Source organism: Dipodomys spectabilis, unplaced genomic scaffold, assembly GCF_019054845.1.
Source record: "Dipodomys spectabilis isolate Male_0828 unplaced genomic scaffold, ASM1905484v1 ptg000512l, whole genome shotgun sequence".
Classification (NCBI taxonomy): domain Eukaryota; kingdom Metazoa; phylum Chordata; class Mammalia; order Rodentia; family Heteromyidae; genus Dipodomys; species Dipodomys spectabilis.
This window is the reverse complement of record NW_024871189.1, coordinates 969,459-984,173: the sequence shown is the minus strand read 5'-3', so window position 1 is coordinate 984,173 and position 14,715 is coordinate 969,459. Positions and strand designations below refer to the sequence as shown.

General features: G+C 55.7%; 1 protein-coding gene across 9 annotated transcripts in view; it reads right to left on the bottom strand.

Annotated features, from left to right (window-relative positions):
- Baiap2 (BAR/IMD domain containing adaptor protein 2) overlaps positions 1-14,715 on the bottom strand; it is a 164,335-nt gene that overhangs the window by 147,642 nt on the left and 1,978 nt on the right. For all 9 annotated transcript variants that reach the window (XR_006145910.1, XR_006145911.1, XM_042669971.1 and 6 more), the window contains exon 2: positions 2,833-2,908. Coding sequence is in view for 7 of the 9 variants with exons in the window: in XM_042669971.1 (XP_042525905.1) it covers positions 2,833-2,908 (76 nt within the window). In the remaining 2 variants the exon portion in view is untranslated. The remainder of the gene's footprint in view (positions 1-2,832; positions 2,909-14,715) is intronic.

The window sequence follows — 14,715 nt, the reverse complement described above, 5'->3', positions numbered from 1 at the left end:
GGCTGGAAACATCACAGCCCTGCGGTGGCCAGAGGGCCCCAACAGCAAGTTAGAGGCACCACAGTGACAAGACTGGGGAAGCCCAGAGCCTGCCGTCTAAATGGGGAGTCAGGGCTTCCTCACATCTTATTTGGGGTGAGAGGAGGGGCCTTTGCGCACTGCCCCTCCCTCCTGCCCTTCAGACTGCAGGACAAGCCGCCCGGCCTGGAACGCAGGGCCACAGGCAGACACCAGCAGCACAATTACAATCTCTCATCTGTTTTCTACAAACCCAGTTAGGGGCTCATAATTGGACACTTTATCAAATTTTATTTATATGGTTTTCAATTAAGTGCACACAACTGTTCTGTGGCACAAGACTGTCCCCAGGGGGCTGAAGAGCTGCTGCTGCCAGGTTGGGGGTTTGGGGGGCGAGATTAAGCGGAAGAAGACAAAAGAAATTGTGTGTGTGGAGGCTGGCGAGGAAACTGAGGTGGTGCTGTGGCCAGGAGCCTGGACCACTGTGCTCAGTCCTGAGACAATCAAGGAAAACAGGAAGAGGAAGTAACCCTCCAGACTGTCCCGCACCGCAGCCTGACAACCACAGGAGGAAGCCCAGGCGAAGGCGGAAAGGCCTGAGGAAGCCCAGGCCTAAGCATCAAAGAGCTGGAGGGTAGATACCACAGGCTCAGCCTCCAACAGACCCAGGAACTCCCCAGACACAGGACAACTGGGAAAAGCATTCCACTAGCCCAAGGGGGAGCCACACAGGAAAGAAGCCCCCCACCCCCACCCCTTTGGTGGCTTTGAAATACACCAGTCCTGTCCCTCCTCTCTTGAGGGTGGAGCCAGCCTGGACCTCTGGATTCAACGGGCCTGGAAATTAGTTTTGCTTGGAGAATCTGACACAGGCGCATTGCACCAAGAGACAGCGGGCCACCCCAGGGATTCGTGGGGGGGTAGGGGGGAGGAGACAGTCTTCGGTATCTCCCCTTCCAGCCTCCTCCCTGAGGCCTCTCCCAGCTGTCAGCCTCAAAGCAAAGCTAGTTTTTTCTAGGCCAGGCCTCCCAGCAGTGGAGGGAACAGGAACCAAGGACACCGTGTTCACTTCCACACCAAGCCTCGGGGGCTCCTCCTGGGGCAGTGGCCATCACCACATCCTGAGATCTGCAGTGCCCTCAAGCTCTGCGAGTGGAATCTCTGCTTGAGGGCAGCAGCTGCTTATGATGAATTCAGCTGGAACCAAATCTATGAGTGCACAGATGGCCTTTCTGAGCCCCGGGACCCCCTGAGGGTCATGGAGCTCAGGGCAGGGCTGTGCTTGGAACTCCTGGGTCATGGAGCTTCAGGCAGAGCTGCAGAGTGGGGAGAAGAACCCTCCCAGGCAGTGAAGACCCCGTCTAAGGGCTAGCACCATCCACCTGGGTCTATGAAAACACAGGACCAGGTTCTAGGGAGGTCTCAGATGCAGGAAGACAGGGGGACTACATGCAGGGCAGGAAGGCCCTCTGGTCCCTGTATCGGATGTAGCAAGCAGGCAGATGGGCATGACAGGGCTGGACAATCCCTTCTTCAGAGCAGACAGGAGGCCATGGTCAGAAACAGGCCAGGGCGCTGGGAAGGGAGCTCATCAGTAGAGTGCTTGCCTAGCCTGCATGAAGCCCTGGGTTCCATTCCTCAGCACCACATAAAAAGAACTGGAAGTGGTGCTGTGGCTCAAGTGGTAGAGTGCTAGCCTTGAGCAAAAGAAGCTCAGGGCCAGGGCCAGGTGCTGAGTTCAAGCCCCAGGACTGGCAAAATAAAAAATATGCCCAGATGCTGGGCTTTCTGTTCCCAAGAGACTATGGAGTAAAGGTGGCAGAAAGAAAAAATGTGAAGCCTCGTTGTTGTCTCTAACTTGAGCTCCCAACTGGACAGAACCTCCCCGCACCGGTCAGGGCCATGACACAAGCAGGCCAAGGAAGTGCTAGGAAAATGGTGCTCACTTGGAGACACACAGTGCTCCCTACTGAGGGGAGGGTGTTGCAGTGAGTCAGGTGTGGTGGCACCGCCTGCAATCCCAGCACTCAGGAGGCAGAAATACGAGTCATGAGTTCCAGGCTAGGTTGGGTTGGTTACATAGCAAGAACTTCTCTCCAAAAAGAGCCCAAAAAGGAATGGTTGAGCATCTGTCTAGTATGATCCAAGGTTTGGGTTCAATCCCCAGTAACATGGAGGGTATTGCACAAAAAATAAATTTTAGACCCTCCCACCCCCCATAAATGTGCTACAGCAAGCCTACATAGAGAAACATAGCCAAGGGTGCAGGAGACTAGGGATCAGGGCTCAGGAACTGTGGGTTTCCGAGTAAACAGCATGGCCTGGCACTACTGGGTGGAAACACCAGATGCACCAAGGGCCACAGTGCTGGCCTGGCAACTCCAGGCCTCCTGAGCTGGGCAGGGCTATCTCAGGGTTAGTGAACCCAAAGGGTCCAACACTGCCACCGCCATCCCTAGAATCTCCAGTCTAGACTCACAGGGGTGCAGGGCATCCAATTACAAGGAGAAGCTACAGGTTCCTGGCTTAGACCTCTGTGGTCTCCACCCCAGTCTTACGGACTCCAGATGGCTCTGGGGACAGAAATCCACACTCCTGTCCTTACGTCACCTAGTTGTCCCCCTAGCTGCAGGACAAGACTGGCCTGCATAACAGGGACACAGTCAGAGTTGGCCAGCACTCATACCCTCCCGTAGCCTGTGAGGTTGTTTCTGGAACGTAGGACCCCCCTGGGCTGAGTGGAGTCCATCTGTGAGCCAGGGCAGTGCAAGCCAGGGATGGGGCTGGGTGCTGGCTGTAGGCAGCCTGCTCTACCTGCAAGGGCTTTCTCATAGTTCTTCCCCATGGCGATGAAGTTGCGGAGGCTGGGGTTGAACTGCTCCATGATGGTCTGGAAGAGAGCAGAGAAAAGGGGGTCACCAGGGCTTGTGTTGCCTCTGTGGAGGGCGTTCAGGCACCCGCCGCCTCCCAGCTTCCCGACCTCAAAGCCCTGCTCTGCCCCCGCGGCTGTCCTGAGCCTCGGCGTCCATCACATATGCACCCTGGCGGGGCCAGAGCACCTGTGATCAGCATCGGGGTCCACAGGGCTCATGCAGCAACGGCCAGCAATCAGACACGTGCAGCTGAGTGCCTGCTGTACCCGGCTGGCTGAGGAGCCTGCCGTACCCGGCTGGCAAGGCTGAGTCAGCCGTAGGAGGCCGCCTGCTGGCCACACACAAATGCTCCACGATGCCCCCCACGCCAAAACCCTAACTCAACACATCAATTACCAACATCAACTCTGATTAGAGACATCCACAGCCTGATTTGCAAACACCACGCTATGAATAATCCACCAGGCTCCAGAGCTGTTTGCCCGACGGACTACAGCCGCTGTGCCAATATCGGCAGTTCTTAGACTCAAGAAATTAGATTTTCACTGGGAAAGCCAAATAAATGTTTTAATTACAAAGCGTAAAAACAAGCACGCACGCGCACGCGCGCACACACACAAACAGCAGCCAAGTGAGAATTCTACCAGCACAATACGCAGCACCACTGTCAACAACCAACCCCAGCCAAGGAGGACCTGGGTGGAACTTAAAACAAAACCCTTCTGCAGCACATCCTAAGTCTTCTGGTCGGCTGTTTGTCCTATTAAGAGCCCAGTTCTTCCGGAGGATGAAGATAACTGGAAGGAAGGCCGCCAGGAGGCCATCACCTACCACCCCAACCTGTGGGCTGAGGCCTGTCCCAGCTCCGCCCTAGGCTGCAGGACCAGCATGGCAGGTGAGAGGGGGCTTAAGGACACCAATCCCAGGGCCCACATGGGGTCTGACTCCAGAAAACCCAGCAACATCAGCTCTCCTCACCTGCTCTTCCCTGTGGCAAGGCCTCTCAGGAAGTAGCACCAAGATGAATCCTTGAGTTCTGAACGGCACCCACCCACATTCAGGCCTGGGCTCGCTGTCCCCACTGTCTCATGAGGCTCCAAGGCTGAGAACCTCCCACACAGAAATACTGTCCACGAGGCCTCCCTTCCTGAACACAGCACAGATACTGGCATTTACGCAGAGCTCAAGCACAGGAGGGGACACAGCAGCCCCCCAGATGCACAAGGTCTCATCCCTAGAAACATCTTGAGAGAAGTGGGAGAGCTCAGCTGCAAAGCAGTGCAAAGGCCTCACAGCAAGGTAACAATAGAGGGAGCAAGTATGGGGATGTCCCCCAGAATGGGAGGGAGGCTAGGCATGGTAGTCATACCTGTAATCCCAGCACTCGGAGGCAAGCAGGAGTATCAAGGCCAGCCTGAGCTGTCTCTGAAAGACAGAAGAAAGAGGAGCTAGGTGGAGAAAGAAGGCTCTGGCCAGAGCTGGATTCCTTGTTTTACACACCAGTTGTGAGGGAGGTATGGTGAGCTCTGAGCAGCCATATTCATTGCTTAGAACCCAGCAATGGTGGCGAGACCAGGTACAGAAATGGATGGCGAGCCGGGCACCGGTGGCTCACACCTATAATCCTAGCTACTCAGGAAACTGAGATCTGAGGATTGTGGTTCAAAGCCAGCCAGGGCAGGAAAGTCTAGGAGACTCTGATCTCCAATGAACCACCAGAAAACTGGAAGTAGTGCTGTGGCTCAAGTGGCAGAGCGTTTGCCTTGAGCTGAAGGGCTGAGGGACGGCGCCCAGGCCCGGAGTTCAGGCCCCATGACTGACAGAGAGAGAGAGAGAGAATGGAGGGGTGCTGTGATGTGTTAGTGAAAGCAGGGCAGAACCTGGTCTGGCCAGCTCTGGGGAGGCCAGGGTGCTCATGTGTGCGGGTTCATGTGTGCACACATGGGGGAGGAGGGGTGCCTCTGTGTGTGTGTGTGTGCATGTGTGTGACAGAGTCACCACGAGACGTTTCTAATCCAGAACAGAACAGAAGGTGGATAGACAAACACCCCTCGTTAACAAGTTAACAGGACTCCGGCCCCGGAGTAATGGGAACCATTGCCATGAACATCCTAAACGACAGGTAAAATGCAGAAGCTACCCGGGCATCTGCTGTGTGACAACGCAAGAGCTGTGAGGTTTCGCTTCCTCGGTGCAGAGCTGAGCTCACACCAGAGGAATGCGAGAGCCAGTGGGCAGGGCAGCGAGTGTGCGTGCTGCGGCACCAGCCAGGCCACCTGGGCACAGCCATCTGTCCCAAGAGAGGTTGGCCAGCCAAAACACACCAGGGCTGGGCTGAGCTGGGCTGGCCTGGAGGTGGTGTCAGAAGCATGAAGGCCATGGAGCTGACATACTGATGAAGCCTCTGCGGGCGGAGGCAGCCCAGGGCCTCCTTCTAGCTCTGAACACCAGCTCTTGGCCCTGGTGCCAACAGTGGGGTCTCCTGCTCCTGCTCAAGGCCACAACCCCAGGCATTCCCTCTCCCAGAAACTGTGGGAGGAACAGGCCTTTCTGGTAGTGGCCAGGTGTATGTGTGTGTGGGGGGGTGTCTCTCTGATCTCTCCCTATGGTCCTTCCACCATTCAGATTTCCAGAAGCTTCCGCATGAGAACACCAAGTGAGGCCCAAACCATCCACCGAGGCCAGGTGTCAGGTGTGGCTGCTGCTGCTTCCTGTGTCCTATAGTCCTGTGTCCCCCCCTCCTCAACCCCCCCCCCCCCACCAAGTGAGCACACTCAGGCTGGCCTGCTCTGGACTGGCCACCAGCCATCTTTCCTCAAGTGAAAGAAGAGTGTATGACTCCACAGGACTTCTCCGGAGAGGTGCTGAGCACAAGCACTTGAGGAAGGGGTCTGCTGACAAAGGGGAGGGAAGTTACAGCTTCCTTATCAACCTCAAAGGACACAAAACCAGAGCAGAAGCTGGACCTTGAGAAAAGCAGTGCCTCGACCTTGAGGAAGTGAGCTTGGTCTCTGTGTGGGAGCCTCCCAGTGTACTGAAGGCAGCGGCCCGTGCGGAAGGCTGCCTGGGCCAGATGTGCAGTCCTTGAGCCTGGAGTGGAACTTGGGGCCTCCTGACGGGATACAAGATGGCTCCTCAGGACCCTGCATGCCATGACCTGGTCTTCCTCCAGGACAGAACCCCACCTGACAGTAAGGACGATACATCGTTTACACCCCACGTCCCGTCTCTTCTACATCACTTTGATGGTTCCTGGGGTAACTTCCCTAGTCCAAGAAATATATTTAGCAGCAACCTTCTTTTATTTATGCCCTTGCACGTTCAATGTATTTATTGAGGAAGACCTTCTGTGCCCCTGGGGAGGCAGGGCCAGGCCCAGAGATGCTCACCCTTCAGCTGAGGTGACAAAGTAGTGTGTCCTGTAGCGCTTCCAAAGAACCCAAGCCCAATGGCGTTCCCCCTCTGGGCCAGCCTGGAGAGTGACCGCCTGCCAGACCACTCAGGACAAAGTGCGGCAGACCAGTCACCCGTGACATCCCCTGCGCAAGGGGGAGGGCTAGCATGGCTCCTTGCAGAAGAGGAGACTTTGCCCCTCTGCTTCTGCGCCCAGATTCCCTGGCTGCCAGCACAAGGTTCTGTCCACTCTTCTGTCTTGGCTCCAGTCACAACCCCTCTCAAGCACTGCCTGCCGTGGCCAGACATTCCAAGCAAAGGATGGGTCCCAGTTCCGGGCTGTGTCCCTGTGCCTGTGTGCTTCAGTGTGCCGGGGCAGAGGCGTGCACGGCCCACATACACAGGCATCCTAGGCCCACATACATAGGCATCCTTCCTCTCTCCGCACATACCACTCGGAGGAAGAGAACAGTGAGTCTCCCTAGCTGCCGGGGGACCTCTTGCACCGAGCTTCACCAAACCCATCTATGGACAATGTGGATCTCAATCTTAGGGAGTCTTTCTGGCAGTTCCTGGTGAAACCAGGTCCTGGCTATTTAGCTCTAGGTCATCCAGCTGTCATCCCATTCCAGCAACAGCAGAAAGAAAGGTGAGGGACAAGGCCACCTGCTCCCACTCCCAGCCTGTTCCTCAGGCCAGTGCTCAGAGCAGCTAACTCCTGGAGGAATCACCCCACTTGTTTTCAGCAACGCTCACGCTGGCTTCCCAGGTGCCTGGTGTTACCTGTTCGTCTGCCCACAGTGCCCTCCCACTGCTGTGAGACTCGGCAGAGAACTGGGTGCCAGTTTTGCAGGCTTGACGCAGGTTTCCCACGTCCACAGTCATGTCACTACCTAGGTGAGGAGAAGCCCAGCTCCCTGCCAGAATCCAGGTGTCCCCAGAGAGACCAGCCTAGGAAGCCAGACTCCCAGGGAAGGGAGGGTGAGGTGGGGACAGCACCAAACATGTGGGGACCCACGGAGCCCAGCCTGGGCCCCGGGTGTGGAGTACAAGGTGTGGACAGGGTCCTCCTTGGAGGATTTCCCACAGCTCACTGATCTGAGCATACAGGCTCTGTGTGTGCTCGCGCGCGCACACATACACACACACACACACCCCTCGGAGTGCAAGTAGAGGAAGATGGCAAAGTCCTTTGTAACGTGTGACCTGACCCAGTAGGACACATTGATGGGTTCAGGACCCTGGGCAAAAATCCTGCTCATGGTACAAGAGAACTGAAGGTTGCTGTACTCTAAAACTAAGGGTCTCTCCTGAAGGAATCAGTGTTAGCTCAGTGGGTACAGAAGGCTGCCTGGAGGAGGCAGACCATGAATGTGCTTGGCTAGAGGCACAGGAGCAAGGAATGTGTCCCTGTAATTTCCGGCCACAGGCTTCCGGTAGGAAACAGCCCCAGGAGTGAGGATAGAGCAGGAAGAACAGGCCCCTGAGAGGAACAGGATCAGGTGACCTGGCCCAGGGCAGAAGGAAGCCCACTGTGGGCAAACAGTTCTCTGCAATACTGTATGGGAGCACCCACCACACGCACCCTGAACACCCCCGTAGACACCCAGCCCACAGGGACAGAGCATTCAAGAACAGGCCCCCCCTTCTGTAGGGCAGGAACAGAACCAGGAGAGAGAGAATTAAGGTCCTTGCCAGAAAAGGAATGGTGGTCAGGGAAGCCACTGGGTTCAACGAGGTAGGAAACAGGCAGCAGAGGAGACTGACAGAGGGAAGGCAAAGCCCAGCACTTCCAGGACCTGCACTGGGACAGGAACCAGCCCCACGCTTTGGCTCAGGGATCCAGCAAGACCTGTGGCCACACAGCCGCTCTAGTTCTCAGCTCCAGCGGCTGCTCCCAGAAAGCTGCCAAGAGTAATGAAGAAACTCCCTGAGTCTTTGGCAGGGCGCCTGGATGTGACAGGAGGGAGCAAGGTGGCCTCTGTCAGGAGGGGCCAGAGGGCAGGGCCTCCTTCCCAGCACCCCTGCCTGTGCCCATCAGCCAGAGACAAAGAGGCCCCAGGAGAGGGACCTCTTGCAGCCACAGCAAAGCCCTAGCTGTAAACAATTGCCACAAAGGATGTTTGGTCAACTCCTCAGCCAGGCTTTCCCATGCAGAACTCAGGCTCACAGGGCCCCCAGAACCCCTGACAACCATTATCCTGTCAGACCTCTGTGCTGGACTCCCAGCTTCCCAAGGACCGCTGGAACGTGGGTGATGAAAGAACTAATGATCTGGCAAAAACTACACGTGGGTGTGCAGGCAGACGCCCAGCCCGGACCATACACGAGGAAGCCCCCATGGCTTATGCTGGAGGCTAGGCTGTGGGCTCCAGGAGGGCGTGGAGGCCAGGCCTGCACGACTGATCCCACCCCCACAGGAAATGGACATCACTGGTCAATCCAGCAGCCGAAAGGGCCGGACATGGGACCAAAACAATCTGCCTATGTCCTTCCTGTCGGAGAGATACATCCTGCCCATCCCACCTCCATGAAGACACAGCCTTTTGCCAAAGCTTACAGATAACTCCCCAGCTACCCTGGCCTGGGTGCCCGGTTTGAATCTTGGCTCAGTCACCTTATCAGCCGATGGGTGTGGCCCTGCTATTTCACCCCTCAGAGGTGTCCCCATGGATCCCCAGAAACACCCCCTATGAAGTCAGTGCAAGGATAAACAAGGCCAACCACACAGAACTCCCAGCTGTGCCTGCTGTAAGCAGGAGGCAGGCATCCAAGATAATCCCTAGATAGCCAAGCCCACACCTTCCACAGCTACCACTCCACCTTCTCCCACAGAGCCAGTGAGTAGTGACGACGTCCAGGCCCGGGCACCTGGCTCCTCAGCCTTCCCGGGGTGGGCTGGGCCCCCTGCCCTGGCCTGACCAGAGCCAGCCCTGACGTGAGGGTGCGGACTTCTTGCCCTGCGTGGACACCTGTGGACACCTGTGTGATCCCCTGCCCCTCTCTCTGGTGCTGTCACAGCAGCATCTGGGACATGGATAGGTCACTCATCACAGGCCATTCAGTGACTGTCTCCTGGCATGACTATTTTGACCCACAAACCATTAAAGGACTAGCTTCTGAAAACACTCTGTTGGTCAAGAAAGTACCAGTAACAAAAGTGGCAGAGCACACATCTGGGGCCTAGGAGGCACTCCTGAGCTAGCCGAACGCCTGGGGAAAGTCTGACCTCAAACACAAAGACATTTGGGGAAAATCCTAGCTTTTTTTTTCTTTTTTGGTGGTGCTAAGGATGGAACTCACCATTGTGCATATGCTAAGCAAGCACTCTGCCACTAGACCACACAACAAACCTCTAGATAAAAGAACCATTTCAGCAAGCAGAAAAATTCTAAGCCAGAAGAACAGACTCTCACTTGGGACATCTCTAGGCTCTGGCATCTTACATGGAGGGATGATGTACAGAATTCTGGTACCCATGCCCCATGAAGGGGGCATGGAGAGGGGGTCTCACGCTGAGAAACTATCCAGTCTGGCTTCACCAGGGTCCTAAGCCTTCATCAGTCAGTCATGCTCATGGTCCAGGGGCAAGACTGGGCAAGACTGGACAAAGGTTACGTGGCCAGAATGGAGGAACGAAAAGCCAGGCATAGTTTCTTCTGGCAGTCCCTATGGAAAGTCAGGAGCAGATTAGATTTTCCAAGGCATAGCTAGCCAGCCAAACTAGAGCAGGCAGAGGTGGCTCTGATTAGGTGGATTGGAAGGCGGAGCTGAGAGAAGGGGGGCAGCACAGGAAGCAGGCCCCGGCGCGAAGCCCTGACTGCACCACAGCAGGCAGCCAGGGGCTCCTGCACAGCAGCAGCAGCAGCAGCACGTGGCCCACACAGGGCAGAGCCCGAGCCTACCCCAGGTTCCTGAGGTGACGTCCTAGAAGCAAAAGCTCACAGCCTTCGTGTCGCTCTCATGACACTCCAGCCACTCTTGTCTCCCTGGCTCAAGCCCAACCTCAAGAGTCCTCGGGACACAGCAGGACAAAGTGCTTCTGAGGAACATGGGCCCCGCTCCAGAGCCAGTGCTCCAGGGACCCACGGATAGCTGGACTGAAGCTGCTTGACTGCTGCTCTTGAAGCTGAGGGCCAAAGACAGCAAACCCACTGCAAAGGCAGATCAGGACTCTATGTGGCCTCTCGCCATGCAAAAGCAGAACTCATTCATCCCCAAAGCACTGGCAGGTCCTCACTAAAGCCTGGCCACCTGTCCAGGCTCCAGAGGATACTCCAGAGAAGGAGTCACCCCAGTCATAAAGCCAAATGGGCCAAACCTGAGTCCCAGGTGGAAAAGAAGGAGTTTCTGTGGTGAGCAGCCTGGAGCAGCCAGGGGCAGGCAGTTTGGTGATAATGTCCCTGCAGGCTGGAGCCGTTCAGGGGTATTCCTCCCCTCCACCCCCCCCCCCGGGGGCTGAGGCCCCTCAGCCATCTTGCAGCTACACAGGCACAATCAGGGGCCAAGAGTGACTCAGAGGATGGGGAGCAGGAAGCTAGAGAAAGGTACCAACTTGGTCCCCGTCTGTCTGCAATTACTTTGTGCCCAGGCAGCGCACGGGATGGTGGTGCCGTGCTGTGTGTGGGAGGCTGACAGGTGCCCAGCACCCTGAGGGCTGGGTTCAGGGCGCACTGGCTTCTCCACACAAAGTCTCAAGGAAAACTGCTCGGGCAGGAGCTGGGAAAGCACCGAGACAGACTCTTCACCTGTGTACCGAAGGCTGAGGAAGAGCCACAGCAGCCCGGAGGCACCCTCACCCTGTGCAGGCATCCCCATCCAGCAATGACAGTCATGGACAGTGCTAGTCCAGGGCAGCTCGCAGAGAGGGGCCAGGAGAGGCCAGAGGGACACAGAGAGTGTGGGCCAGTCCTACCCACCTTCTGCTCCAGCAGTGACGTTTGGCTATGCCCTAACAGGGTCCGAATCCACTAATGAGGGATTAGAGAAGACCAGGACCTCACCTCCCTCCCAGTCCATCTCCTCATGCGCAGGAGAGCAGACACTACCCTCCAGTTTAGCGGCCATGCCATGCTCACAGGACCTCCCCCTACAGCCAGTGCCCAAGAGACGATAAATACACAGCTCTCTGGAGCTGGACCTTGGAAGTTTCAGCCCAAAGCCATGACAACAAGAGCAGACTCCCAACAGCACCCCCCTCACCCCTCCAACAGTGGCCTTTGAGAACCTGAAGCAGCACCAGCCTTCTCTAGAGCCTCAAGTTCAGCCACTGGGCCCCAGAGGTCAGGCTGAGCTCCCCAACAAAGACACATGGTCAGGGCACAGCAAGCACGCTACCAACCTGGCTGCAGTGCTGCAGGTGATTTCCCCACACCCAAGACCTCCAAGTGTCACGTTGTACCAAGAAGTGACAGCCTGCAACAACACGCCAGGCACTGGCACGAGGCACCGTGTGAGCCAACAGAAGAGCTGATGACCTACAGGGCATGGCCTGGGCATGAGCACTGCAAAATCTGGTCATCTTAGAGAGGTCAGCGTGGCAGGGAGCGTGCCTGCTACTGCCCTAGTGGTTCCTCAAAAGGAGATCTGAACAGCTAAAAGGCTGCGGCTGGGCAGCCCGGAAGGTACTGGAGAGAAGGAAGCACAGAGGGAACCATTCAGTGAGCGAACCCAGCCATCCTAAAATAAAGGACCACACATACATGGACACACATGCATGCATGTATGTGCATGCGTGTGTACACACATGTGCGTATGTACATGCTTCAGGAATGTGCCTGGTACTGCCACCAGGCAGACAGCTGCATTACCCAGTCTGTCCTACCTCACTGACTGTACAAGGCCCCCACGCTTCTGGAAATAAAGAGGGAATGCCAGCAGCAGAGTACTTGGAGGTCCCACAACACTTTCCTGGGGAAGGGCGTGGAACTTGGCAGGCCATTGGTGGTAGGCCTCTGCTTCCCAGAATCCCATGCACACTGCCCCTCACTAATCATGAGATACAGCAAAGCCAAAAAGGCTTTAGAGACGTCTAGAATGTGCCACTTTCCCAAGAACAGCTCGAGCAGGGTCAAGCTGACTTACCAACCGCAGCTGCAGGGTGATCAGATGACCCCTGGTAACAGTCTGACTACAGTGGCCACAGGAGTCCCTGGGGCCACATCCACCAACAGCCGTATAGGGACTCGCCTGCTCTTCTACCTTGCTGTCTTCAGGGAAGCCTGAAGTGCTATTCCAAGAAGAGTTGGAGCCGCCCACCACCCTCAACCCTTATGAGGTCATCGGGTAGTCAGGGCTTCTTTGGGGATATACACCTATGCAAAAAGACAACCTGACCTCCCCCGGCAGGCCCTCCTCCCACAGCCAGTGGCCGAGGGACACTACACGGCCCTCAGGGCCTGGACCTTGGAAGTTTCGGTCCAACGCCACCATCAGGAGCCTCAGCAAACTGGCTTTTTTTTTTGGTTGGTCATGGGGCTTGAACTCTGGGCTTGGATCCTGTTGTTTAGCTCTTCAGCTCAAGGCTAGCGCTCTACCACTTGAGCCACATCACCACTCTGTTTTCTGATGGTTTGTTGGAGGTAAAAGTCTTATGGACTTTTCTGCCTGGGCTAGGCTGGCTTTGAACTGCAATCCTCAGAGCTCAGCCTCCAGAGTAGCTAGGATTACAGGCGTGAGCCACCAGCACCCAGCTCCAAACTGATCATTTTAAAAGGTTCCTTTTCTCAGCTGGGTGCTGGTGGCTCAGGAGGTAGAGAGTTGAGGATGGCAGTTTAAGGTCAACCTCAGGCAGGGAAGTCTATAAGACTTTTTTCTGGGTCGATTGTGGGGATTGAACTCAGGGCCTACATGCTGTCCCTGAACCTCTTTGTGCTCAGCTATAGCACCACTTGAGGTTTTTGAGCGGTTAATTGGAGATCAGAATCTCACAGGGAGTTTTCTTGTAGGGGCTGGCTTCGAACTCCAATCCTCAGATCTTAGCCTCCTGAATAACTAGGATTACAGGCATGAGCCACCAATGTGCCCAGCAATCAGAGACTCTTATTACCAATTAACCAAGAAAAAAGGCAGAAGTGGAGGTGTGTCTCAAGTGGTAGTGTGCTAACCTTGAGCAAAAAAACAGTTCAAGCCTAGGACCAATGCCAACAAAAAACAAACAAAAGGCTCCTGCTAAGCCAGGTACCCATGACTCACATCAGGCTGAGATCTGAAAATCAAAGCCAGCCCAGGCAGAAAAAACTGAAACACTATCTTCAATTAACCAGGAAAAACCCAGAAGCGGAGTTATGAGAAAAAAAAAAAAAACACCAAGCAAGAGGCCTTGAGTTCAAGCTCTAGTGCGTACATACATGTACGCATGCACACACACACACACACACACACCCCTCCTTTTGAATACTTTTGGACCTTTAAAGACCTAAAGAAGGGGCTGGGAAGGTGGCTCAGTGGTAGAGCGCTTGTCTTGCATGCCTGAGGCCCTGGGTTCGATTCCTCAGCACCACATAAGCAAAAAGATAAAAGCTGGAAGTGGAGCTGTGGCTCAAGTGGTAGAGCGCTAGCCTTGAGCTGAAGAGCTGAGGGATGACGCCCAGGCCCACGATCGGACTCAAAAAAATAAAAAGAAGACCTTTAATTTTCTGGTTGCCCTCATTGCCCCCAACCCAATACCAGGGATTGAACTCAGGGTCGGGGTGGGGGGATCTACCATTTGAATCACTCCCTACAGCCATTTTGAAATAGAATCTCACTCACTTCCTCTAGGCTGACTTTGAACTGGAGGCCTCCCCACCCTCACCTCCTGAGTAGCTGGGATGACAAGCCTGTATCATCAGACCCTGCTTGTCTGCTTTATTCTCAGCAGCACCCAATCTGGGCAACAGACAGACACCCCCCCAACCCCCCCACCCCTGGCACTCTACCCCTTGGAGCCAGGCAGCTACCTGGGTGGACGTCAGGTAGGGCCCCAGGTTCTGCCTCCCAAGGGCGGAGGGAGGACCGTTCCTCACCTCACTGTCCACTCCCCTGCTGGCCTGAGGGTCCAAGGATGAGTTCCTGGTTGACATCACATGGCTGTCCAGTTTACCTCTGCTTCATCTTTCATAAAATTCCCCGAGGACACAGCTCCCAAGGGAACTGAACCACCAGGAAAGAGGTCAGAGTCTGCATTAGATTCTTCCAGGAGGAAAATCAAAACTGTACACTTTATTCTCAATTTTTAATCAGCAGGGCCAAGGACAAACGTCTCTGTTTGCCAAGGCAAACAGCACTCAGAACTGCAGCTGAGGTGATGCAAGGGCCAAGCCGCATGGCGGGAGACACTGAGCAGGCCACACGCCTGCCTTTCCAAGAGGCACTGCCAGGCGGGCATGGGAGCTCCCCCAGCAGGAGCGAGAGGGAGCCGAGGCCCAGGAGGAGACAGCATGGTGGTGCC